At 43.6% G+C, this 27652-nt stretch overlaps 1 protein-coding gene and 1 long non-coding RNA gene across 2 annotated transcripts in view; one reads left to right on the forward strand and one right to left on the reverse strand.

The window, feature by feature from the left end:
• Window positions 1-561: 561 nt before the first annotated feature.
• The window catches only part of LOC126175505 (uncharacterized), a 52252-nt gene continuing 25161 nt past the window's right edge, over window positions 562-27652 (forward strand). Inside the window, exon 1 of the long non-coding RNA XR_007535577.1 lies at window positions 562-997. This is a non-coding gene — a long non-coding RNA (uncharacterized LOC126175505). The remainder of the gene's footprint in view (window positions 998-27652) is intronic.
• LOC126175503 (zinc transporter zipt-7.2-like) lies at window positions 6535-27068 on the reverse strand. Its single transcript, XM_049922327.1, has 2 exons — window positions 26532-27068; window positions 6535-6656 (listed from the first exon to the last, which is right to left on the reverse strand). Exons 1-2 carry the CDS (start codon window positions 26961-26963, stop codon window positions 6648-6650), a joined length of 441 nt encoding a protein of 146 aa, XP_049778284.1. The 5' UTR covers window positions 26964-27068; the 3' UTR covers window positions 6535-6647.

Here is a 27652-nt window from a genome sequence, read left to right on the forward strand (position 1 = left end):
AGCCCTTCTGCGAACTTTGCAGAATAGCACTCCTGGAAGGAAGGAGCTTCTGTGAAGTTTGGAAGGTAGGAGACGAGGTACTGCCAGAGTTGAAGCTGTAGGACGGGTCGTGAGTCGTGCTTGGGTAGCTCAGTCGGTAGAGTACTTGCCTGCGAAAGGCAAAGGTCCCGAGTTCGAGTCTCGTTCCGGCACACACTTTTAATCTGCCAGGAAGTTTCATATCAGCGCACACTCCGCTGCACAGTGAAAATCTCATTCTGGAACTGCAAACATTTTTCCACGAAGGTGGTGACCTTGTCTCACAGTGGTATGAATGAGTTAACTGTTACGCAGATTACTTTTGAAATTAGTTGCCACTGCGTTGCATGTCTCAACTTAGGACATAATATTCGGTTACGTCTCATCAAGATCTGACAGTCATAAGAAGAGTTAGGTTCGACCCTCTTCAGACGTGTGTATAGCGTTTTGAGATGTGTGCTGTTGTGCAGTCGGTGATATGAAAGCTAAAGATTATCGCTCTGTGCAGTGGGACGCATATGGGAGAAAGGAGATCAACTCTGACCAGTCTTCACCGGTTTGCAGGCGATACGAACTATTCGCGGTGACGTCTGAGGTCGTCTCGGACGCCCCGCTGCCTTCGCTGGCGACTTCAGTCGCAATGAGTTCGCTACGGGCACCGCTGCAGCCACAGCTGCTCGTCACTATGTCTTTGTTGATGACGCTGCTCCTGTTGCTGACGAGTTTTTCGGTCAAGGCCGACGAGAGTGACGGTGGCGACGGAAGTCAAGCTACAGCTGAGGCGGAGGTTTCCGCCGCGCCGGTGACAGATGAGCCGCGCGTCTTCGCCTTTAGGAAGGCGATCTGTGGAAAGACTGTCGAGGACACCAACATCCTGTGCGCCGTCGTCAGGATTGTCAACGATGCCGCCAGAAGAAGAGAGACGACGGATGACCCAGAGGACGGTCCGAAGAATCAAACGGAGGTTAATTAGCAAGTGGTGAGTCGTTCAGGAGTTGGACATGTTTTGGACCTCTCATAGGGGTACCTCGTACCAGGCCAGTATTTGGTCGCGATATTCGAATTATCAGTAATTACGAAACTTTCTGTGTGTGTATTACTTCAGTATTTACTTAATGGTATCAGTTCCCTCCAGTATTAATTTAGACATTAGTCGAGTCCATGCCACGTCATGTTGCGGCACTTATGCGTGCTCTTGGGGGGGGGGGGGGGGGGCTACACGACATTAAGCAGGTGTACCAATTTCTTTGGCCCTTCAGTTATTTGAAAAGTAATCGCCATAATTGTTAATCATTTACCTCACAATTAGACAATACGGTCAATGCCTTGATGTAAAAATGTTTGCATTTGCATATGGAAGCACGATTGTACCCATGCGTAGACCTCTTCATACGAAGGAAATCGAATGTGGAGACCTCTTCTGAACAGCACGTTGCAAAGTATCCTAGATATGCTCAACGATGTTCATATGTGGAGAGTTTGGTGACCAGCGGAAGTGTTTAAACTCAGAAGAGTGTTCCTCAAGGCACTTTGTAGCGTGTGTATTACTTCGTAGCGATGCAATGTGGTGCATACGCATTTTTATTTTGCTTCTTTATTGTTGAAAATGTTTCTCACTTTACATAGAATATCAAGGTAAACTGAATAACTATTAACTTGCACTTGTAGGCCAAAATATTTTTTCCATACTTTACTGATTTCCCTTGCATTTCCAGTTATTTCGCACTCTTCACATCATGAGAAGTTCTGGTCTCATCAAGATCACAAGTATAACATCGTACAATTTCAAAGACGGAGAAGTACTTACGAAATGCTTCCGGCAATGTGACAGTGTCCTCGTATTATACATTGCTAGGCATTAAAATTACAGTGTCAGGAAGGATAGAAAGTGACGAAATTTTGTTTTGCATTTTGTACGTATGCAGCTTAGTAGGACGAACACATGAGTAAATTTGTGGGTGATTTGGGGGCGTACGGGGCGCTAAATTTGACACACAGGGCTGCAATCTTGACAACAAAAATGGCTCTAACTCGTCTGGATATGAAGTCAGTTCGAGTTTTGGCGACAGCTGCCGGTAAGTCGTTTCTTGCTATTCAACTCTGTGCCAGGATTCGTCAGTCGTAGTTCTTACCAGTGTCCTGGCAACCCATGTCCAGATGTCTTCAGTGAGTGAGACATTTTTACTTTAACAACAAAGAGAGGCCGCGTGTTGACGAAGTTGTCCTGCACTTCCTCGATACACAGTTTCTTCGACTGTCCCCAAATCTCTCACCCACTGAAGACATCTGGACATCTCGCTTATCTCGAAGATAGGGCATGGTATTTTTTGTGGGCTTTCTGAACCCACTGCATCATCCATATTCCCATGACAGTCGTGCGATCCAGACCAACGCGAAAAACAGCACTGCGCAACGATAAGCCGCAGTTACGTCACCATCCAGTCGAAGTCCGACACGTGCTTCTTAAATGAGACGCGTTACTTTCTACTCACTAATGGCTGACATTGAAACGAGATTTACGAATGACCTCCACAGTGTTTCTTTATATACTGAGTGTTACTCCTCTGGTTTATGCGGCTGTGCTAAAATTCTTATCATTTGCATATCCAATCATGTTGTATACTTAACGCCAATATGTGGTTTTTTTGCATGTCAGCTTTAGGGTGTTACAGTTTTAACGTCCAACACGAAGACTTCTTAAGTAATAGGACCCAGTACGTTGTCCTCGACGGCGAGTGTTAATAAGAGACAAGGGCATTATCAGGAGTGTCTCAGAGAAGTGTGACAGGACCGCAGTTTTCTATGTGTACATAAATGATCTGGAGGACAGGATGGGGAACAATCTGTGGTTGATTCCTAATGACGCTGTGGTGTTTGGCAAGGTATCGTCATTTGAGTGACTAGAGCAGAACATAAGATGACTTTGACAAAATTTCTACATCTACATCTACATGGTTACTCTGAAATTCACACTTAAGTGCCTGGCAGAGGGTTCATCGAACCATTTTCATACTACTTCTCTACCATTCCACTCTCGAATGGCGCGTGGGAAAAAGAAACACCTAAATCTTTCCGTTCGAGCTCTGATTTCTCTTATTTTGGTATGATAATCATTTCTCCCTACGTAGGTGGGTGTCAACGAAATATTTTCGCATTCGGAAGAGAAAGTTGGTGATTGAAATTTAGTAAATAGATCTCGCCCCAAAGAAAACCGCCTTTGTTTCAGTGACTGCCAACCCAACTCACGAATCATATCAGTGACACTCTCACCCTTATTGCTCGATAACACGAAACGAGCTGCCCTTCTTTGTACTTTTTCGATACCTTCCCTCAATCCTACCTGGTAAGAATCTCATACCACGCAGCAATATTCCAGCAGAGGACGGACAAGTGTAATGTAGGCTGTCTCTTTAGTGGGTCTGTCGCGTCTACTAAGTGTTCCGCCAACAAAGCGCAGTCTTTGTTTCGCCTTCCCCACAATATTATCTACGTGGTCTTTTCAACTTAAGTTGCTCGTAATTTTAATTCCTAGGTATTTAGTCGAATTGGCAGCCCTTAGATGTGTGCGATTTATCGTATGCATAAAATGTATCGGATTTCTTTTAGTACCCATGTGGATGACCTCACACTTTCCTTTGTTTAGTTCCAATTGCCACTTTTCGCACCATACAGAAATTCTATCTAGATCATTTTGTAATTGGAATTGATCGTCTGATAATAATAATAATGGCGTGCGACGAGGGCCTCCCGTCGGGTAGACCGCTCGCCTGGAGCAAGTCTTTCGATTTGACGCCACTTCGGCGACTTGCGCGTCGATGTGGATGAAATGATGATGATTAGGACAACACAACACCCAGTCCTTGAACGGAGAAAATCTCCGACCCAGTCGGGAATCGAACCCGAGCCCTTAGGATTGACAGTCTGTCGCGCTGACCACTCAGCTACCGGGGGCGGATGATCCTCTGTTGATTTTACTAGACGGTAAATTACAGCGTCATCCGCAAACAATCTAAGGGGGCTCCTCAGATTATCACCTAGATCATTTATGTAAATCAGGAACAGCAGAGGGCCTATGACACTACCTTGCGGAACGCCAGATATCACTTCTGTTCTACTCGATGGTTTACTTTATGTCATGAACGGCAGCAAGCTGTAAACGTAGAAAAATGTAAGTTAATGCAGATGAGAATGGAAAAAGAAACCTGTAATGTAGTGTCCTGTTTGACACAGCCACAACGGTTACATATCTGGGCGTAATGTCTCAAAGCTGTATAACTTGGAGCCATTATGTAAGAATTATGGTAAGGAAGGCGAATGGTCGACTTCGGTTTACTGGGAAAATTTTAGAAAAGTGTGCTTCAAATGTATAGAAGACTGCGATAGGACACTAGTGCAACCTATTATTAAGTACTGCTAGTGTGTTTGAGATCCGCACCAGGTAGAATTAAAGGAATACATGGATGCAATTCAGAGGCGGGCAGCTAGACTTGTTACTGGCAGCTTCGAGCAACACGCATTTATTACGGAGAAGCCCTGAAGGGAAGACGACGTTCTTTTCGAGGAACACTGTTGAGAAAATTTAGAGAACCGGCGTTTGAAGCTGACTGCCGGACGTTTCTGCTGCCTCCAACATACATTTTGCGTAAGGACCACGAAGATAAGGCACCAGAAATTAGGGCTTATACGGAGGCATATAAACAGTTGTTCTTCGCTCGCTCTCTATGCTAGTGGAACAGGAAAGGAGAAATGTATGGTAGTGGTGCGAGATACCCTTCGCCATGTACCGTACTGTGGCTGTCGGAGTATGTATGTAGATGTACATACGTACAAAACCTATTGAAACAATGATCACTATTACCACTTTAAACTAGCCTGATGAAGTCCATTTTCAACAGTGAACACGAAATGATATAGCAAAGCGATCATATAACTGAGATGAGATTGTAGAGTTTGCCTCTTACGTCAAAAGTGAGATACATTTGTTACCTTTTCATAACTTTCATAAACGTAGGAGTAGAGAGACGATTCACATTTTTCTCCGTATTTACAAAAAACTAGTAAAATCATACTTTAGGCACAGCAGGACTTACATTGACTCTAGGCTACTGATACGCACTTCACCATTTCAATTAATTTATACGTTGTCAAGCAGTGTGATATATAGACTTCATATGCGATTTAGTGTATAACATAAATGATACATGTAAAGCAATGTAAATAGCAGAATTATATGGGAATTTTGTCGTTCCACTCAACCATAATATATCTTCTTTTTCCTTTCAAAATAATGTATGACCTCTGAACTGACATTCCCGTGTTTTGACACACTACCTAGTAACGGTAAACTAGTCTCTACAATATGTTATTTTCGCCGGCCGCGGTGGCCGAGCGGTTCTAGGCCCTACAGTCCGGAACCGCGCGACTGCTACGGTCGCAGGTTCGAATCCTGCCTGGGGCATGGATGTGTGTGATGTCCTTAGGTTGGTTAGGTTTAAGTAGTTCTAAGTTCTAGGGGACTGATGACCTAAAATGTTTAGTCCCATAGTGCTCAGAGCCATTTGAACCATTTGAATTCTGCTATTTTCCTTTATGCTGATATGCTCCTTCCACTTCACTCTTCTTTCTTGTGCGTTCTTAAGGCAGCTATAACATGATTTTTTAATTGACTTTTGTCTTGCCATTGACCAGTGAGTAAATGCAACTTGTGTCTGTCAATGAATATAAGCCCTACATAATGAGGCTTCGGCCTTGTTACTAGTTGTGAGAAAGTAAATAAAACGTACAGTATGGTTGTGAAAGAACTATTCCATAACGGACAAAAACATTTTTTGCTGTTGGCACAGTTCTGATTCGATTATCTCTCCCTTTCATTCCACAGCATCTCTGAATCGACGTCAATTTGATGAAAGGCGTTGCACTCTTGTCAGCCCCAAGTTTTTGAGTTTTTCTACGGTCTGTAGTGATGATGTGTGTACAACTACCCACGTAATGTCTCATTTACATTTCCGTTTTGTTTCAGTTGTAGGAATAATCCGTTCACATAGTGCTTTTATTCGACCTTATTTTAATTAGTTTTGCTCAAATAGTAACGCCGAGGTCAGTTTTGGTCATTACCAGTTCACATTTCATGTGTTAAATAGTTTTTAGTGTTTCCATTATCTTACCTATTGCAGTTGTGCAACACAAAATCACTACTCGAACACATGCGGAAACACCTGGTATGTAACCCCTCAGCGTTGTATTTCTGTATATCGCTTTACATACACATAAACTATTTCGTCGTGCATCACTTACACCTAATTATTTATGTCATTCGAACTAGCTGTTGTCAATTCATCGCTGAAAAACTTGCAAGAAATAGGTAATGAGTTATGACAACACTTCTTCGTCCTTCGTCCTCAGCCATGGAATGTAGCTATGTTAGTTGTGCCCCACAAGAAAAACGTAAAAATTTAATAAAAGGCGCATTAGTTTGTTTGCAGGTGTGTTACTTGGACATTGAAATGAAACAAGCAATACTAACAACGTGTAATTTTATTAGGTTGCAGTTGACGTCAACAGTTTGTATCTATGTACAGCAGACCTCTAGATATGGTCGTGTCTTCAATGAAGCCGGCGTTATCCGTCGTCTAATAATTCTGAAATGAGAAAATAAAATAGAAATTAAAAGACTATTCAGCGAAAGAAAGCTGTAATAAAGAAACTAGTTAATACATACAACTATCGCTAACCATTCGAGACTTGGCAAGGTACGATACCTACACTTGCTACAATACCAGTCCTGAAAATAAATATTTTTTTGTTTTCTATTACACACCTAAGATATGGACCTGATTACAGAACATCAGTAAATTCTTGTGCAGTACACTTTATTATTCATAGTACAGGTTACAAACTACTGACGATGATGGTAGTACATATGGAAACATTTTATTTAAGGAAATACTTACAATTTTATAGTCATGTACACCACGCACACTACAAAATTCGCCGGCCGGAGTGGCCGAGCGGTTCTAGGCGCTACAGTCTGGAACCGCGCGACCGCTACGGTCGCAGGTTCGAAATGTCCTTACGTTAGTTAGGTTTAAGTAGTTCTAAGTTATAGGGGACTGATGACCTCAGCAGTTAAGTCCCATGGTGCTCAGAGCCATTTGAACCATTTGAACTACAAAATTCGTCCCCGCTAATAACTGTTTGTTTCAAGATTGACGTAGCTGATTTGAAAGCTCCCCATTTTCTACTTTCAAAGGAACATTTTGCTTTTTCCAATAAGCTTATATTCCAATAGTTATTCGCATTCAAATTTTCGCGTTCCAGAATATATGGACTTTAAAATGCAATCTTTTCCCAGTTAGAATGTTATAGCCGGCCGGTGTGGCCGAATGGTTCTAGGCGTTTCAATCTGGAACCGCGCGACCGCTACGGTCGCAGGTTCGAATCCTGCCTCGGGCATGGATGTGTGTGATGTCCTTAGGTTAGTCAGGTTTAAGTAGTTCTCAGTTCTAGGGGACTGATGACTTCCGAAGTTAAGTCCTATAGTGCTCAGAGCCATTTGAACCAAGCCATCACTGAGGCTATTTGCGGATGATGCTGTAGTATATCGAGAGGTTGTAACAATGGAAAATTGCACTGAAATGCAGGAGGATCTGCAACAAATTGACGCATGGTGCAGGGAATGGCAACTGAATCTTAATGTACACAAGTGTAATGTGCTACGAATATATAGAAAGAAAGAGCCTTTATCATTTAGCTACAATATAGCAGGCCAGCAACTGGAAGCAGTTAATTACATAAATTATCTGGGAGTAGGCATTAGGAGTGATTGAAAATGGAATGACCATATAAAATTAATCGTCGGTAAAGCAGATGCCATACTGAGATTCATTGGAACAATCCTAAGGAAATGCAATCCGAAAACAAAGGAGGTAGGTTACAGTACACTTGTTCGCCGACTGCTTGAATACTGCTCACTGGTGTGGGATCCGTACCAGATGGGATTGATGGAGGAGATAGAGAAGATCCAACGGAGAGCAGCACGCTTCGTTACAGGATCATTTAGTAATCGCGAAAGGGTTACGGAGATAACAGATAAACTCCAGTGGAAGACTCTGCAAGAGAGATGCTCAATAGCTCGGTAGGGGCTTTTGTTGAAGTTTCGAGAACATACCTTCACCGACGAGTCAAGCAGTATATTGCTCGCTCCTACGTATATCTCGCGAAGAGACCATGAGGATAGAATCAGAGAGATTAGAGCCCACCCAGAGGCATACTGACAATCTTTCTTTCCACGAACAATACGAGACTGGAATAGAAGGGAGAACCGTTAGAGGTACTGAAGGTACCCTCCACCACACACACCGAGCGAGGTGGCGCAGTGGTTAGCACACTGGACTCGCATGCGGGAGGACGACGGTTCAATCCCGTCTCCAGCCATCCTGATTTAGGTTTTCCGTGATTTCCCTAAATCGTTTCAGGCAAATGCCGGGATGGTTCCTTTGAAAGGGCACGGCCGATTTCCTTCCCAATCCTTCCCTAACCCGAGCTTGCGCTCCGTCTCTAATGACCTCGTTGTCGACGGGACGATAAACACTCATCACCACCACCATCCACCACACACCGTCAGGTGGCTTGCGGATGTATGGATGCAGGTGTAGATGTAGATGTTAATGCAGATGCTAGCCAGGCCTGCAGATTCCGATGTAGTATCTGACCAGGAACGTCACCTGTGCGGAGGGTCTTCCATTCGTCGCAAGTGTCGGTCGTGGTCAGGACAGTGTTCTGTGTAGATGTGAGTGCGTTACGTCGGAAATAAGTGAATTCTAACGTGAGCAAGTCGTTGGAGCACGTTCGGTGTTTCAACAGACATCGTATAGAATATTTAAACAACATCCAAGGAAACCGGATAAACGGCGTCCGCTAGTGTGTGTGTACCGAGTGATCGTGTTGGATGGTCATTGAACAGGATTGTGACAAAAAATGAGAGGACGACAGCCGCATAATTCACTACAGAACTGAATGTCGCTCTCATGAACCACCGAAACAATAGGAAGGGAACTCCAGAAGCAGCGATTTGCAGGGAGAGCTGGAATTTCAAAACAGCTCATCCGTGATGCAAATGACAGCAGCAGGAAAACTTGCTGCCGAAGCCATAAAAGCTGGGCTATGGAGCAATGTAAGAATGTCCTTCTGCTGGACGAGTCTTATTTCACCATGTTTCCAGCTCCATGCCTAGTTTATGCCTCTAGAGCGAAGGATAGCGCGTGTTCGGTGATGAATAAGGCAGCAATATCGTGGCATTCCGTGAGCCCCATGGCTACTCTGCAAGATTGCAGTACTGATATTGATTATGTGACTATTTTGGCTGGTCAGGTGAAAAAAATGGCTCTGAGCACTATGGGACTTAACATCTGAGGTCATCAGTCCCCTATAACTTAGAACTATTCAAACCTAACTAACCTAAGGACATCACACACATCCATGCCCGAGGCAGGATTCGAACCTGCGACCGTAGCGGTCTCGCGGTTCCAGACTGTAGCGCCTAGAACCGCTCGGCCACTCCGGCCGGCTGGTCAGGTGAATCCCATAGTACAGTGTTTGTTTCTCGTGGACATGTTGTGTTCCGAAATGTGAGGGACCTTGTTCACTGAGCTCGCATCTTCCACAACTGGTCTAGCGAAGCACGAGGATGAACTGTCACGCCTCCCCTGGCCTCCACACAGTCGCCAGATCTCAATAAAGGGTGTTTATAAATGAATATCGGTGTTTTAACGCTTTATAATATTTATTACATTAAAATTACGGTTATAAATGATATGTCAAATGAAAGAGCAACTCAGAAAGTTGTGTTTGGCAACAGTGCACATGTGCAGTGCGCAATGTTTCTGCTGCAGTCCGCTAGACAGCGGTAGTAGCGAAGATGGCGTCTAGTAAACAGAAATGTTCTGTTTTTTGCAGTTTGCAAAGACCGAATCTGTAGTTACTGCGCAACGTGCATTCTGGCTGAAGACCGGTTGGGATCCTCCAAGTGATAATAACATTCGTAGATGGTATCATCAATTTGAAGATACTGGCTGCCTTTGTAAAGGGGAGAGCACAGGACGACCATGAGCTAGTTAAGAGACTGTTGAGCGAATGAGACAGTCGTTCACTCGTAGCCCAAAGAAATCAGCCCAGAATTACAAGTTCCCGCGTCGACTGTTTGGAAAGTTTTAAGAAAACGCATACAACTAAGTCCTTAACGTTTACAGTTATTACAGGCTCTAAAGCCGGCAGACCATGGATTACGTGCCAACTTCGCAAACGAAATGTTGTTTCATGACGATGAAGACTTTCTGGATTATGTTGTCCTCTGTCATGAATCGACCTTTCACCTTACTGGACATGTTAACACTCACAATGTGCGCATCTGGGGCTCATAAACCCCTCACGATGTGGTACAAATGCAATGAGATTCCCCTAAAGTGTCTGTTTTTTTTTGCATATCCCAGTCGAAAGTTTATGGGCATTTCTTTTTTGGTGAACCTACTGTAACTGGCACTTCTTACCTTGATAAACTAGAGCAATGGCTCTTCCCTCAGTAGGAAGAAGATGAGCCAGAGAACTTCATTTTCCAGAAAGATGGTGCGGCACCTCACTGCCATAGCGAAGTACGCGATTGGTTGAACTTCCCTGTATCCAAGCGCTGGATAGGTCGCAAGGGGCCCAGTGACAGGGATTGCTTTGCATGGCCTCCACGTTCACTCGACCTAACGCCATGAGATTTTTTCCTTTGGGGCTTCATCAAGGATCGTGTGTAAGTGCCTCCGCTACCAGCAGACCTCCTTGAATTAAGAAACGGCACTGAAGCAGCTGTCGCTACAGTCACTGAAGACACAGTTATCAACGTTTGGGAAGAACTCGGCTATAGACTTGACGTGTGCCGTGTGACAAATGGTGCTCACTTTGAACATTTATAAGGTTCTTGGTAAAACTGTTTGAGTTGCTCTTTCATTTGACATATCATTTATAACTGTAAGTTTAATGTAATAAATATTATAAAGCGTTAAAACCCCGATACTCATTTATAAACACCCAATTTTTTGAGCTTTCGTTGTCTACTTTGGAGAGAAGGGTGCATGATCGCTGTCCACCTCCATCATTGTTGTTTGAGCTTGCCACTATGGTGCAGAAAGAATGGTATAAGCATCCTTTGCATACTATACAGGACCTGTATTTATCTATTCCCTGAAAACTGGAAGCTGTTTTGAATGTCAGCGGGTATCGTGCACAATAGTAGGTATTGTAATGTGTTGTGTTTTCTGTGTTTCCTTATTTTTGCCCCCCCCCCCCTCCCCTATCCCTTTAGTTCATGACAAGCAAGCTAATCATCTAAAGTGCTTACAAACAATAGATGTGAATGAAGTGAAAGTTATTCTCAATATAAATTTTACAATAATTGCTTAAAGTTCATAAAAATCGTCAAGAAGGAATAACCGGAAGAGGAAATTCGAGGAGACTTTGGAGGTCGGTAACATTACAGATTTCTCACGTGAATGTTGCAGTTAAATCACCGATTAAAAGGATGAAATAAAGAGGCAACATAATAAGGACCACTAAACAATACACTCTCTCTGTAGTAAGCAATCATCCGTGGAAGGCCTAACAGATAATTCCAAATTTTCAGATGGTCGCGGCATACATTATGCAGACTGAAAGGTATCAGCTTGTTTATTCCTCAAAATGTATCGCACATAGAAATTAATCGATCCATTTCGATGTCTGACACACTTCGAGACAAAGATAAGTAGATCTATATTTAATCTTAATTGAATAAAAAAGATGGAGTTTATTGATACTGCCTTAGCTCAAGTTATAGCTATCCAGCCCTGCATAAAACCCCAGTAATTGTGAAGCGCATGCAATTATGTGTTTCGTAAGCACAACTGCACCAAACTGATAGGCTTCGATTAACATTTCCTAGTCATTTTTTGAAACATTTTAATGCAAATGAACAAACCTTTACTGCTCACATGCCGAGAAAGTTGTTTGGTATCTTGAGCTGTTTTTGGAAAAAAAGAGCGCGACCATACTCCGTAAGAATCTATGTAGGTTTTTGTCTGAAAATTTTTAGTATTTTTTGTTTGTCTTTTCGAGTAGGATGTGCTTATTTACACGTGTGATGTAGAATTATTACGTTAGTTACGTCACATGAAGACACTGTTCCTACATGAATTGAAAATGGCCAAAAAGCTGCATCACTAGCGCTAGATAAATTCCTTGGAAGAAAGACAAAATTGTTCTCAATAATTTAGAGAACAGGTGTCTGAGGTAGGCTCTTCTACGATTCTATTGCAGCTATCGTGTAGTGATTACCACAATAAGAAAAATAAGATAACGGCACGTCGCCGAGCGAAACAGTCCGTTTGCTCCCTCTCTATTCATAACGGAAGAGCACAACAAATGGTTAACACTGATAGAAAATAACCCCTGCTTCGCAATGAACAATAGCTTGCGGTCGATATATTTAGATGCAGGGACTGCGGAGAAAAAAATTCTTAATGGAGAAAAGTTTCTACAGGCAAAACCTTCAATGTCTTATCTGCTGGTGTTTATTGTTATAGTGCCCCACGCTATTTCCAAAGCTAGTTAATAAATGGGTGGTTGATGCCTGCAAGTAAAATTCAGTGTAGTGCAGTTCAGAGTATACTTCAAATTTGACACGAAAAATTGAATTAATTTCAGATTATATTTCTGAAAGAAATTTATCGGCTATATAACATTTTAATGTCACAATAGAACGAATCCAGGTTTTTTTCCTTCCGGTTTGTAGGCTCTTAGCTACCACTTACAGCAAAATATTAGAGATAAAATAACATTAAACGCTAATCTTCTCCATTGCGTAAAGTTTTCTTATGTACTAAACACTCCAGTGCGTAAAGATCTTTTTGCCCTGAGCAATCCATAATAACAAAGCAAACGTCGAACCATCACGTTGTTTATTATCTCAGGAAGCGGAAAGAACATTGGTTAGCAAATACAAAGAAACTTGAAGTCTTCGATGCTTCGCTATCGATACTTTTGATTGGTGATTAACTTTCGCAACGTTTGTTATATACGTAAAACACTGCTCTGAGGCGACCAGCATGAGGTGAACAGCATAAATGACATGCTCAACAATTTTATGGCTGAATATCGGAACACTTAATCTATCTTATTGAATGTGACTGTTGCAATATTTGTTTCACTTAAAGCAAAAAGATATCCTCAGAAAAACGGTAGACGCGCTATGTAGTAACTATAACTAAGAATTCATCAAAATACTAAGTACTAAGTAAATAAGATAAGTAAGTTTCAGATATGTAACCAAAAATGATTGAGTTTCCATATTGTGAGGATGTAGATTTAACGATAATGGTGATGTAGGAGACAGGAGAATTCTAAAATAAGTGTCTTGAGTACATGCATTAATGAAATCCGAACAGGGAATGAAATAAATATTGTTTTACATGTAGCTAGGTATCAGTACCGGTTCAGGCGGCTGATATCTGATGTTATTTTTTACAGCTCGAACAGTTTTTATTTCTCTGTTCTCTACCATTTAGACAGAAACTTGGATGCTGCAAGCAACAAACAGTAAACAAACATTGTCCTCATTAAATTTTGTTTCGCATGCTGGGGTCAAGTGTTATCTTCCTGATAAGGGAGACTTATTTGATTGGTTTATAGTCTGAAGACTTAGATGACTTCTGAACTGTTTCGCTGTGCTGGTCCAGTTTGCGACCGACTCCTATCAGCGGGCTAAGTTCTAGGAAAAGCCTGTTTATCATTTGCGTAGTACAAGACGAAGATTATCTAGAGGTCATGGTAGTTTACTTTCAAGGGGCGAACCAAATTTATACTTGGAACTTCTGTTATGACGACAAGTTGATATAAAAGTCGTTATCGCTGTGCGTAACAGCAAATAACTTATCTGGGCCGTTTGAACATGTGGCAAACAGCGAGAGAAGCTTCGCTCACACTACGACTTAGAATTTACGAGTTCCAAAATCGTAGTCTCTAAAGGCTCCATTCAGGCGAGATTGAAATCAGAACTGTAGGAAAGTTTATAATGAGGCAGAATGCAAGTCTAATTGTCGCATCTAACAAGGATGCCAATAAAAGGAATGTATAATACTGCTAACAGTTTACAGATCCTGGTGCCGCATGACCAAGAACTTATCCTATTACGGGGGTCGTTCAATAAGTAATGCAACCCTTTTTTCCGCGGCCTATTATCGGTTGTAAAAACTGAAAAGATCGTATGGCATTGTTGGCGGGGAGGCCTCATGCGGGGGAGCTCGGCCGCCGTATTGCAAGTCATTTTTAGTTGACTTCACTTTGGCGACTTACTGGTCCATAATGATGAAAATGATGACTCCCCTGCTGAGAATCGAACCCGGACCCCCAGCGTGATACGCGGAATCGCTACCACTACGCTGGGTAGATCACATAAGTAATGAGGAGGTGTTGAATAGAATTGGGGAGAAGAGAAATTTGTGGCACAACTTGACCAGAAGAAGGGATCGGTTGGTAGGGCATATTCTGAGGTATCAAGGGATCACCAATCTAGTATTGAAGGGCAGCGTGGAGGGTAAAAATCGTAGAGGGAGACCAAGAGATGAATACACTAAACAGATTCAGAAGTATGTAGGTTGCAGTAGGTGCTGGGAGATGAAGAACCTTGCACAGGATAGAGTAGCATGGAGAGCTGCATCAAACCAGTCTCTGGACTGAAGACCACCACAACAACAACGCTACGGAGGCGGATATCGAGTGAAAAAGTACAGAACGTATTGTTGACCCTTGTGGAGTATTCTCGCTTCAGTTCATATAGTTTCATGAAGACCCGATAGGTGACAGCACTATACATAGCCTTCAAAATGGCGTTGTATCGGTGGTACATTCCAAGTAGGAAGACGTCATTGAGCTTCTTTTGGCATAGAACCAGAGAATCGTAGATATTCATAGGCGCTTGCAGAATGTTTACGGAGACCTGGCAATGAACAAAAGTAAGGTGAATCGTTGGGCGAGGCGTCTGTCATCATCGCAACGAGGTCGCGCAATATATCCGGTCTCCCGGGCGCCGGCCAGAGGCACATAGCTGTAACTCTTGCATTGTTTGAATGTGGGGACACCCATCCGACGTGGTCGGCGGATCACAATAAAACACTTCCCTGCACAACTGAGCATATCTGTTGCTAGTGCTGATACACTTGTCCATCAGTTGGTCTACTCAAAGGTGTGTGCTCGCAGGATTCCTCGTCGCCTAGCAAAAGACCATAAACGGAAACGAAGGACCATCTGTGCGGTATTGCTTGCGCGATACGAGGCTGGTCGTCACAATTTTTTGCCGAACACCGTCACAGGCAGTTAAACATATGTTCGTCACTTCGAACCAGAAATAAAGCGGCAGTCCATGGAGTAGCGCCACACCCCTTCTTCTCCGAAGAAAAAGTTCGTAGCCGCACCCTCAGCTTATAAAGTTAGGGCGACGGTCTTCTGGGACCGTGAAGGGGATATTCCGTTTGATGTAATCCCTCACGGTGTAACGATCAACTCTGACGTTATTGTGCAGCCCTCACGAAATTGAAGAAGCATGTTCGTCGTCAAAACAAGCAAACGAACTTCTTCTTCTCCATGACAACGCAAGGCTTCGCACAAGTCTGTGCACCCGAGAGCAACTCACAAAATATCGTTGGACTGTTCTTCCTCGTACCCCCTACAGCCCGGATCTCGAATCCTCCGACTTCCATCTGTTTGGCTCAATCAAGGATGGACTCTGCAGGAAGCAGTTAGTGGAAGATGGGGAAAGTTATTGATGCATAAAGTCGTTGACTCCGACGTCGAGCAGTAGAGTGATACCGTACGGGCATAGAGGCCCTCCTAGTAAGGTGGCGTAAGGCCATCGCATTAAACGGAGATAATGTTTAAAAATAAAGTTTCGTAGATAAAATAATGGGGAATAATATGGTGTATTGGAATCTTCAATAAAACCAACAAGCTTTCAGAAAAAGTATTGCATTACTAAATGAACGCCCCTTGAATTTAATGCAGACCCTCCATTAAATTGTGACGGAGTGAAATTGCGTGTCGGATTATAATTCGAAGAGGAATGTCTGCCATCGAAAACACAAGGTATCAACTGAACTATCGGAACAAGCCTGAGAGACTGGTACAAAACTTCTATCAGCAAATCGTTTACAGCTAGACTTCCATATTACACGTTTTCAGACGGTGAACTTTGTACGGGCAGAAGTGTCAAAGGGGGATCTGGTTCAAATACCGCTGTTGGTAAATATGTTACAAACCTTTCGTATTGCTGGCCGTTGTGAAGAGGTGTGAGACAGGAAGGAAGACAGAAAGTTTACAGAGATAAAGTTCTCGTCATAAAGGTGCAGTTCGAAGCGGGGCAGGAAAATAGTCGAAAAAAGGTGTCTGATGGGAGAGACCGTCGCCAGATTAATGGAACTGTCTGAAACTCTTGCTAAGTTAATGAAAATCTCGAAACACCTAAATCATTGTGGACAGACGGGAAATATATCGTAACTCCACCCAAACTCCTTCTGTTTCCAGAATTATCACAAGAAAGTTTATTTTGACGGATGTTGCGCCATATCTCTTTCTCTTGCAAATGTTCAGGAACTAACTCAACGAAACGCCTAACTCGTTGATTTTCCTTGTATATTTGTAATGTTGAGACTCATACGGTTACTTACCACGAAACTGAAGGGTGTCGAATTCTTGAAGGACAATGTTACTGTCGATGATTGAGCCAGATGTCTGACACTGTGTTATATTGCGCACAAACTTATGTCAGAATCAGCTGATGCTTTTTCTTCGAGTGCAGTCATGAAAACAAACCTCAGTTGAAACAGTCATAAGCTTATGGTACGACTTAACTGTATAACGGACGGTCGACTTTTTGAGCTTGGTGACTGATGAAAAATGGATAACAATTATGTATTTGAAGCCGAGGAATCTTCCTTAAACTCGATGTAGTGTTAACTCATCACAATACCTTTTGCTGGTGCCAGATGCCTCTCTTCAAACACATTGAAGGGGTGGGCTGCAAGAGACAGGAGAACTTGTATGGAAAACAGGACTGTTTTAAAACTTAGATACCGCAAATTTGGTTTCCTCTGTCTGTCAAAGGGGTTTCCTCTAGTAAAAGAGATGGAAGGAAGGTAGGTCAGACTTGACTGTCATCTTGACAACGGTCTGACTGTAGCTGATTTAGGAAAGGAGTTGGACGACGTGAGAGAAATTCGATTGTTACCTTGCCGAAGAAATCACCCCGACATTCTACAAAGTGAGTTAGGAAAACCAATGAAAACATAAATTTGGATCGCTTAAAGGAGGCTTGAAATCTGCTTCATTCGACTGAGAGCCCTGTACCTTCGTCGCTCCACCTCGATCACTTTTACTATCAGTTTCTTGAGAACGAGACAGTTCTATACTTTTCACGGAACCTCTTTCTTTGATACTACTTAGTTAAGAGTGAATATTTCCATTCACGGAAACTTAGGGAGATGCTTTAGGAAGGGTAGGTTGGTGTCACGTTATATTTGGTAACTAAACGAAGAGTTAAAGACAAATGACGACATCTTCGTAGCATTTGTCGACCAAGAAAGATCATTTGACAACGTACAGTGGACCAAGGTACTTGAAATCCTCAGCAAAATGGGTGTAGGCTCTAGGGAAAGGTGAGTTATATACAGGCCTGCACGAAGGATTATTTTTCCGGTGGGGGCGGGGGGGGGGGGGAGGCGTAGGATTTGGAGAGCTTATTTCACCTACTGTTACTTTTCATATTATAGGTAATATAAATACAGATTCGAGTAAGCCTTTTAATAGCGAGACAGGCGGACAAGAATTGATTTGCTGCTTTCATTCCCCTTAAATGACCCATAAACGTATTAATAGCTCAAATTTCCGCAAAACGTCTAGATAAATATTTATTTAATTTACAGTAATGTTACTGAAGTATGAAGATCATTATTTATTATTAGGTTATTGTTTGATTACTGTTGTAGAACTCAAGAATCGCTCTCGCTAAGCTGGTTACTCCAAATGGAAATGTTTAAAATATATAAAGCTGCACTCGAAATTTTACAGTTTTTTTCTCGGAATTGGTTGGCTAGTGTGCTCTACAACTTCTATGAGCGGGTAAACTTCAGGTGGACTAGTAATTTACCTTCGCTTATCCCCAGTGAATTACCCATGTCGTGCTTTCCCCTTGCAAGATTATCAATAATGCAGCCTACGTGGACAGCGGAAACACGTCTCTGAAATAACGTCATGGGGTCTAATCTTGTTTGTTTGTTGTATTGAATAGGTGGATTCGAACTCTACCCGATTTTATGATTATCAATGACTAGCGATCATACCTCGTTTGGTAAGATTTAGAATTTCCAGCTAGCTCTAATTGAAAACAATGTGTTCCAAGACCAACTCGGATCAGTGCTAGGTATTCTATACTCAGCAACGATATTAAGTATTGACTGTTTTTCGTTGGGTTTGGAAAAGTAGTATCTCTATATTTCTTTAAATATATTTTTTGGCTTATAAAAGTCCGTAGGATGGATGAAATGCTTAATGTCATTTCACTTTTGAAGAACTGAAATAAAGAATTAAATGATTCACATTACTCGCAATGATTCCAGGGATCAGAGTTGTTATGGTGACCCTGTTTCCATCTACAGTTAGGCTGAACTAAGGGTGCAAAATACTGAATGCGCTGGCTTACCGAACTGACTTCTGAATTGATAACGCAGACACGCGTTGTACCGAACAGACTGAAAATTTACTTTCAGTAGCTAACTGGGTCGAAAGCCGTCTTATAAGGTGATCGATGAAAAATGCCTAGTTAAGTGATTCCGAACTAGTGCCTTCACTTTCTTACGTGGTTGGAGTTCCTTACTTAGATACGATTGGACAGGGGCTAGAAGATTACTTTCTCTTTGACAGCTCTGTTCTACTCCACGTACCTCTTTCTGCTAAATCCTTTTTTTCTATGTGAAAGCCATCTATTTACTTTACACAAAATTTCGAACAACGATACTAACCTTGAGTGTATTTTGCTTTGTGCTGAAATAGCCCAGACGCAGCCATGTTGCATCCTGTCACTTGACTTTCAGTCGCAATCAAGAATGAAAATTATAAGAAAGCATTTTCGTACTAGAAAGTTTCCATTGTATCTAGTGTAACCCCAAACATTTTGGAGGAGGAGGGAGGGGGGAGCAAGGGCCTTCCTCCCGCCCCACAACTACCACGCCGCGTGAGGGCCTCCATACAATACATACAGAAACCAATAGAGAACAAAAGGAAGGCCAAGAGAGAAATGCTTGTATTAAAAAGGATGTAAGGGATGGGTACAGTCAACTGTTAAACCTGTGTATTGAAGAAGAAACAAAGGAAATAAATAAAGATTGAGAAATGGAATGCAACTTCGTGTTGGAAGAATGTCAATGACAAAATTCGCAAATGACGTTGCTGTCTTCAGGGAAAGTGAGGACGAATTACAGGCTAATGGGGACGATTATGGATTGAAAGTAGACCTAAAACAGATGAAAGTAATGAGGAGTAGCAGAAATGAGAGTAAGCAATAAACTTAACATCAAAACTGAGGACCGTATAGCATCTGAGGTGAAGAAATTATGCTACCTTGGTAGCAAATACCGCGCCACAGAAGAATCAAGAAGGGCATGAAACGCAGGATAGTAAAGACGCAGCCAGCGTTCCTCGCGAAAAGAAATCGACCGGTACTTAAACAGAGTAGATACACCGCATTAAAGAAACACACTGATTTTTTAAATTATATATTTCAGCCTCAGCTCACACAAATAGTGTCATCACCACCTTCGCATTATTACCAAGTCATTATCAAGTTTCTATTTGAAAAGAAAGAAAAAGTGTAATATTAAATTAGTAGTAACGTAAATTACTAATCAAACAAGCTTCTGTAAACAACAATATGTTACGTATTCAAGACCGTGTGGTTATGTTTAGAAGTCAGCATGATTTAGAATTTAGTTTCCTGCTATGTTACTGTCCCTTTTTTTCCTTTCTTTTTAAACAGCCCATTTGAAGATGGCTTTTTATTAAGTCGAATTTAATAGTGATAAGATTTGCGTGATTCATGGCTGAAATGTATAATGAAAAGTTTACTTGTATCAAACAAAGGCCTCAAGTTGGGGAAGAAGTTTCGAAGAATGTACATCTGGCTAACATAGCACTGTATAGATGTGAATCGTGGATTTTGGGAAAAACGGAAATGGATGGGAGCCGAAGCGTTTGAGATGTAGTGTTACAGGCCACTAAATATTAAGTGGGCAGATAAGTAATACGAAGGTATTTCGCAGAATCGGCGAGGAATGGAACATGTTTGAAAGACTGACATCGGGAAATAGCTTCCATTGTTGTAGGAGGCGCCACAAAGAACAAAAATTGTAGAACGACATTGGAATATATCCAACAAATAGTTGAGGATGTTGGGTCAAAATGCTGATCTGGCACTGGAGAGGAAGTCCAAGAGGGCAGCATCAAACCAGTCTGAAGAATGACGGATCGCACCATCCCCTCCCTGCCCCTACCTCTCAAAATAAATAAGGCCACACGGAGAGAAACATTGTTTGTTCAGAAACATTTTCTTTTTTTTTTTTTTACTCATCGTTTATCAGCTATGCGCATGAGACAGTCAGTATGTCTCTGAGAATTAACAACAACGATTGCACATAAATAACATTTTATCAGAGTGGTGTTAGAATGAGTTTAAGCGGGAGAGCAATCTGCCTTGAGCCCCAAGTCATGCTTCAAAACTTTTCACCGTGGCTCTGAGTCTTCGCTAGACTGTAGATCCCTCTACAGGGTGGTCAGAAAGAGTCTGAAAAACTTGTAAGGATGTTTCGGGGTAGGTTGTGCTGAGAAATAATTGTTAAGAATACGATGTGCCGTTTTCGAGCCAATTAGCTTTGAAGTTAGCCAATCAGGTCGTTGCGCGCGCAAATTCAAGCGGCCCGCCAGAAACGGTGTCGTCAAACCTCTTCCTCGTTTGGTTTCCTACACCGAAAACGAGCGTGATACAGTAATTGGACATGGAACAGTAGTAACGACCGCACCCGAACCAAAGGCTGAGCAGTCTCGTGCGCTATCATCTGCGCTAAGAGAACAACTGACACTAAGTGTAGCTGTCGGGCCACTTGAATTTACTATCGCATCGGCTTGATTGGCTAATTAAATCGGAAACAGCGCAACGTGTAGAATTTTTTCTTAACAATTATTTCTCGGGACAACCCACTCTACAACACCCTTACAAGCTTTTCAGACTGTTTCAGACCACCCTGTATAGCTAGCTCGATGAGTCAGTTCATAGGTCGGAGTAAGGCAACGGTATACAACGTCCTGTAGAAACCTGCCCAGTAAGGCAGTGTGATGCAAAAACCAATCCTTAGGTTGATGATAGCTTTTGACTACCTGACGTAGCAGCGGGTGTCCCAATACGTTGAGCGTAGCGACATTGTGTTTCATGTCGTAAAACGCGTCTTTGATTTAGGCAAAAAGCAGAAAAAAAGGCCGACTATAATATTAACAAAAACCAGGCAGGTGTGAGTGGGACTCGCGTTTTGAGGGTCCCGTACAAACCTTATTATGTATGGAGGTATTTCGTCTATAGGTTTTGATGAGAGTTTGAGACGATCTAAATGCGTAACACAAATGGTCATATCTTTTGACTGCATTGGGTTAGAAGCTTGGTTTTCTTTACACAGCCAAGGGATCCTGGACCTTACTATATGACATAAATTTTAAGTTGATGCTTATACTCGCTCCTGAAAAAGGGATCTTAACATACTAACGGACAGAGAGCCAGACACCAATCGGGAGAAAATATTTTGTACGTAATAAGTTTACAAAGTATCAAATTTAGAATTTTTTCTTTGCTTTTACTGTGAAACGTATCTTCTTGCCGAATTTCACGATTCCAGTTCAACGGGAAGTACACTATTGGATTTGATGAGCGAATTCGCGAGTATCAAAATATGTGACGTAAATGCCCGTATCCTTTGACCGTATCCTTAGAAGCTTGAATTTTTTATACTGTCGAAGCACTCTAGACCTTCCTATTTCACATGAATTTCAGCTTGATACCTAGTCCTATTCCTGGGAAAAGGGGTCGTAACAGAAGGAGAGACAGACTGATAACAAAGTGACCCAGAGGGGTTCCGTTTTTACCGACTGATTTATAGGACAGAAATTCGATTCAGTTGAGAGAAAGTTTCTTAATTTGCTCCATGACCAGTTTCGAAGCTTAAAGTTTCATCTTCAGAGGCCACCAAATATAATTATGGGAACATAAATGTGTGGCGTTCGGGCTAGTCATGGGCGGTCACACACACGTCAAAAAAACGCATGGGAGCGTAGGACCAGCAGACACTGCCCGCTTGGACAGCACGATGCGGAAGTGACTAGTGGCACCTGAAGATGAAACTATATGCTTCGAAACCGGTCGTGGAATAGATTAAGAAACTGCTGACAACCGATGTGGATTTTGACTCTGCAGTGTCTTTCGCAATTCGTGATATACACTTATAGATGTTGTAGAGGGGACTTAGCAGACGATTTTTAAATAGGAACACATGTCCAGAAACGTCATTCAACGGTGCTACAGAGCTTCAAAGTTATATGCGCCGGCGCCTGAAATGTATGTATGTACAATGCGATCCCGCCATGATGTTAAAAAATTTCAAGTATGATGGAGAAGTATAAATGTACCAGTTCGAGGTAAAGGTGCCTGTACCAGAAACGAACGAGTTGGAAGTTATAAGCCAAAACCGTTCTGAAACCAGTGACAGTGGAACACATACATCCGTACCGTTGTTGCTAAGAGTGTTGGGTACGCAACTTTCAGAGATGGTAGTATGGACCAAAACAAGAAAAAAATATCTAGTAAACCAGGGCTGTAAAATGCATACCTAAAGAGCTATGACCACTTGCTCGTCTTCGCTAGTGTGAAAATATCACCTCTATTGAACAAGTGCTCAAAGCTGTTAAGGTATAAATTTTAGAACCCATGTTTACTGGACTTTTTTCCTTGTTTCGGTTTGTACTATCACCTCTGAAAGCTGCATGTCCCACAGTCTTAGCAAGAACAACAACAGTACATGTATTCCACTGTCAGAGGTTTCAGAACAGTTTTCACTTATAACTTTCGACTCGTTCGTTTTCGGTACAGGCACCATTACCTCAAATTGATACACTTATCCAGCTCCATCAACCCTGAAAGTTCGTAACATCATCACGGAATCACCCTGTATATACAAACAATTTACAGGCTCTGGCGCCTTCAGTTTTGGCATTTCAGGACGTGTGTTCCCATTTAAAACTTAATTAAACTCTATTAAATCCAGAAGTGCGTAACACGAACTGTGAAAGACCCTGTAAAAATATGTGTATGTCCATCTTTTCAAAGATAGTTGCGGCACTCCACTGTTCTGTAGAGGACGTCAAATCAAACACCTTTCAGCCGTCTAATTTCCAGACTGTTATTTTGTTTGGCTAAGAGTTTCGGCGGTTTAGTACGCCATGTTCAGGCCCCCTGACCGACGAGTAGGAAGATTGCAACCTCGGTTCCTGTCAAAATAGGGACCTGCATTCAAATACTGGTACCTGCAGATTTCTGCTTGATACAGCGATCGCTTCAACCATCATCTGCCGGTCGCGGGGCATGAAGATGGCGTAGTAACTCGCCGAAACTGGTAGCCAAATAAAATAACAATTTGGAAATTAGACGACTGAAAGGTGTTTGATTTGACATCCCTTAAAAATACGTAGGTTGGAACTTAAATAGTGGCAACACTGCTGTGGAGACACTATGCAATGGAATCTACTATTGTCGCTAATAGCACACTTTGATATACCTACCTACCTTACCTCCGAGCAAATGGACTCGCCCGTCTCACGTCACCGGTGTGCGCACAGTCGAGGGAAACACAGTCATTTGTGATCGAGCGGTCTAATGAAACTGTGTTTTCGAAACAGGAGCAACGGAGTTGGATCAAGACTAAATGTGCCAGAGGTCGTACAGCACGACAGTGTCATCAAGGTCTTCGAGAAGCGTGCGTGGAACAGTGGCACGTTGGGTAAAAGCCTTCAACGAAGGTCGGCAGGCTGTGGCAGATATGCATCGGGCAGGTCGTCCTAGCGTCTCTGAACAAGAAGTGCATGCTGTTGCCACGTTAGTGGACAGTGATCGACGCCATACGATTCGTGAGCTCACCCACGAAACCGGAATAGCACATACGACTGTGCTTCGCATCCTGAAGGAGGCCTGGGCATGCGAAAAATTGCATCACAATGGGTTCCGCATGACTTGACGGAAATGCAGAAATGGATGAGTTACGACGCTGCTTAGACGTACTTGGAGCGCTGTGAGCGCGAAGGAGAGACTTTCTTACGCCTATCGTAACGCTGGATGAGACATGGGCCACATCGTAAGAGCCAAAACTGAAACGCCAATCCAAAGAATGGCGTCATTATGGGTCGCCGCGAAAGTTGAAAGTGCGTCAGAGCCCCAGTATGATGAAAGTCAGGGTGATTCTCGTGTTAGACTGTGATGGTGTTATCCTAACGCATTACGTTCCTCCTTGGCAGACCGTCAATGCACAGTATTACCGCTCGTTTTTGGAGCGTCCCCTGCGACCAGCTTTGCGAAAGAAGCGGCGACACTTTCTGCGCAAACCACCCATCATTTTGCACGACAATGTGCGGGTGCATACAGTGCAAGCTGTGGCTGGTCTGTTCGGTCGATGGGACTGGGAAGTACTGTACCAGCCACAATACTCCCCGGACTTAAATCATTGTGCCTTTGCTTTGATTCCGAAGATGAAGGAACCACTTCGTGGCATTCGCTTCAGAACTCTTCCAGATATTCGACAGTCAGTAGACCGCTCTATTCGCAACATAAACAGATCAGCAGGCACTGCTAACGATATACTACGCCTTCCACATCGCTGGCAACGTGTACTACACAACTCTGGTGACTACTTGAAGACGCTGTGTTATGAAAATGATTAGCTTTTCAAAAAATTCACACAAGGTTGGCGACGGTGGCGACACCTACAACGTGCTGGTATGAGGAAAGTTTCCAACCGATTTCTCATACACAAACAGCAGTTGACCGGCGTTGCCTGGTGAAACGTTGTTATGATGCCTCGTGTAAGGAGGAGAAATGCGTACCATCACGTTTCCGACTTTGATAAAGGCCGGATTGTAGCCTATCGCGATTGCGGTTTATCGTATCGCGACACAGCTGCTCGCCTTGCTCGAGATCCAATGACTGTTAGCAGAATAGAGAATCGGTGGGTTCAGGAGGGCAATAAGGAACGCTGTGCTGGATCCCAACGGCCTTGTATCACTAGCAGTCTAGATGACAGGCATCTTATCCGCATGGCTGTAACGGATCGTGCAGCCACATCTTGATCCCTGAGTCAACAGATAGGGACGTTTGAAAGACGAGAACCATCTGCACGAACAGTTCGAAGACGTTTGCAGCAGCACGGACTATCAGCTCGAAGACCATGGCTGCGGTTACCCTTGACGCTGCATTACAGACAGGAGCGCCTGCGATGGTGTACTCAAGGACGAACCTTGAAGCACGAATGGCAAAACGTCATTTTTTTCGGATGAATCCAGGTTCTGTTTACAGCATCATGATGGTCGCACCCGTGTTTGGCGACATCACGGTGAACGCACATTGGAAGATTGTATTGGTCATCGCCATACTAGCGTATCACCCGGCATGATGGTACGGGTTGCCATTGGTTACACGTCTCGGTCACCTCTTGTTCGCACTGACGGCAATTTGAACAGTGGACGTTACATTTCAGATGTGTTACGACCCGTGGCTCTACCCTTCATTCGATCCCCGCGAAACGTTACATTTCAGCAGGATAATGCACGACCGCATGTTGCAGGTCCTGTACGGGCCTTTCTGGATACAAAAAATGTTCGAGTGCTGCGCTGGCCAGCACATTCTCCAGATTTCTCACCAATTGAAAACGTCTGGTGAATGGTGGCCGAGGAACTGGCTCGTCATAATACGCCAGTTTGATGAACTATGGTACCGTGTTGAAGCTGCATGGGCAGCTGTACCTGTACACGCCATCCAAGCTATGTTTGACTTAATGCCCAGGCGTATCACGGCCGCTATTACGGCCAGAGGTGGTTATTCTGGGTTCTGATTTCTCAGGATCTTTGCACCCAAACTGCGTGAAAATGTAATCACACGTCAGTTCTAGTATAATATGTTTGAGCAATGAATACCCGTTTATCATCTGCATTTCTTCTTGGTGTAGCAATTTTAATGACCAGTAGTGTAAGTTCCAACGCTCGTTCCTCAGTTGCGGATGTTTACTGGATCAAATATTTGAAACGTATAAGGGTTCCGCGTCTACCGACTGAAGGTGGGGGACCGCAGAAAGGGTCCCAGTGGCGACACTCACCTCGCGGTTCTCCCCGGCGTGGGAGCCCTCCTGCCCCCCTTGCTGGCCGCCCTGGCCGCCTTGGCCGTGCTGGTGTCCGCCGCGGCCGCTGTGGCTGCCCTCGCGGCTCTCCTGGCTCTCGTGGCTACCCTCGTGGCTGTGCTCGCCCTGCTGGCCGCGGTGGCCGTGGTGGTGGTGGTGGTGCCGGTGCCCCCTGCCGCCGGGCCGCCCCCCGTGGTCGGCGCCGCCTTCCCCGCCGTGCGAGTGGCTGCAGTTGCGGCCCTCGCCGTGGTGCTGGTGACCTCTGCCCTCGTGCCGGCCGCCGTGGCCCTCGTGGCCCGCGTTGCCGGAGGCGTTCTCGTCGTCGCCGTCGCCTTTGGCCGCCGACACCACGCACGCCGCTACCACGACGGCCAGCGCCAACGCCAGCAACAGCTTGCTGTACGGTCTCATCTCTCCAGCGGTTCTGGTTCTCTTGCGGATGCAGTCGCAGTGCACTGCCGTTGCCGACTTGGGCGGTATATATGGATACGGAGGCGCCTACGCGCGAGTGCGCCGATAACCTACCGCCGAATATGGGTCGTCCTCGCCGCAGTTACTTTTCTGTAGCAGTTATCACTTCGTCGAATGCGTTATTCTTTTTTTCCTTTTTTTCTGGCTACTCGTTTATCGACGGGGTGAAGTAGTTTCAACTAGAATCGGAGCGGCTGAGGGTTTTTCCAGAGACAAATAAGCGGCCGTTCGGTGTAAGACGCCTCGGGAAAAAATGTAGTAGAGATTGCAGCAACGAAGTAACCCAGTTATTGAGACCGAGCTATTGCTGGAAACTGTGAAACCCCATTTCACAGAGTCCGATTTCCACTGCAGTTAGCGTTTTTACGGACAGCCACCGTGGTTACTTTGAACACTCAACACCAAAAGCTTTACAGCTCTCAGTTAGGTGTTCAATCTATACTGTTTGATGATAGATGGCGCCACGTTCTGCCGATTTTCTTGCGCAAAACTTGGTGAACCTATTGCAACCTGCAGTTGTGCACATAAAAGTGTATTCAAATCTGGGCCGGCCGTTGTTGCCGAGCGCTTCTAGGCGCTACAGTCTGGAACCGCGCGACCGCTACGTCGCAGGTTCGAATCCTGCCTCG

This window comes from Schistocerca cancellata, chromosome 3, assembly GCF_023864275.1.
Source record: "Schistocerca cancellata isolate TAMUIC-IGC-003103 chromosome 3, iqSchCanc2.1, whole genome shotgun sequence".
In the NCBI taxonomy this organism is placed as follows: domain Eukaryota; kingdom Metazoa; phylum Arthropoda; class Insecta; order Orthoptera; family Acrididae; genus Schistocerca; species Schistocerca cancellata.

Excerpts from the sequence above, each read along its gene's own strand:
- LOC126175503 (XM_049922327.1), bottom strand. The coding sequence starts at position 26,963 with ATGAGACCGTACAGCAAGCTGTTGCTGGCGTTGGCGCTGGCCGTCGTG.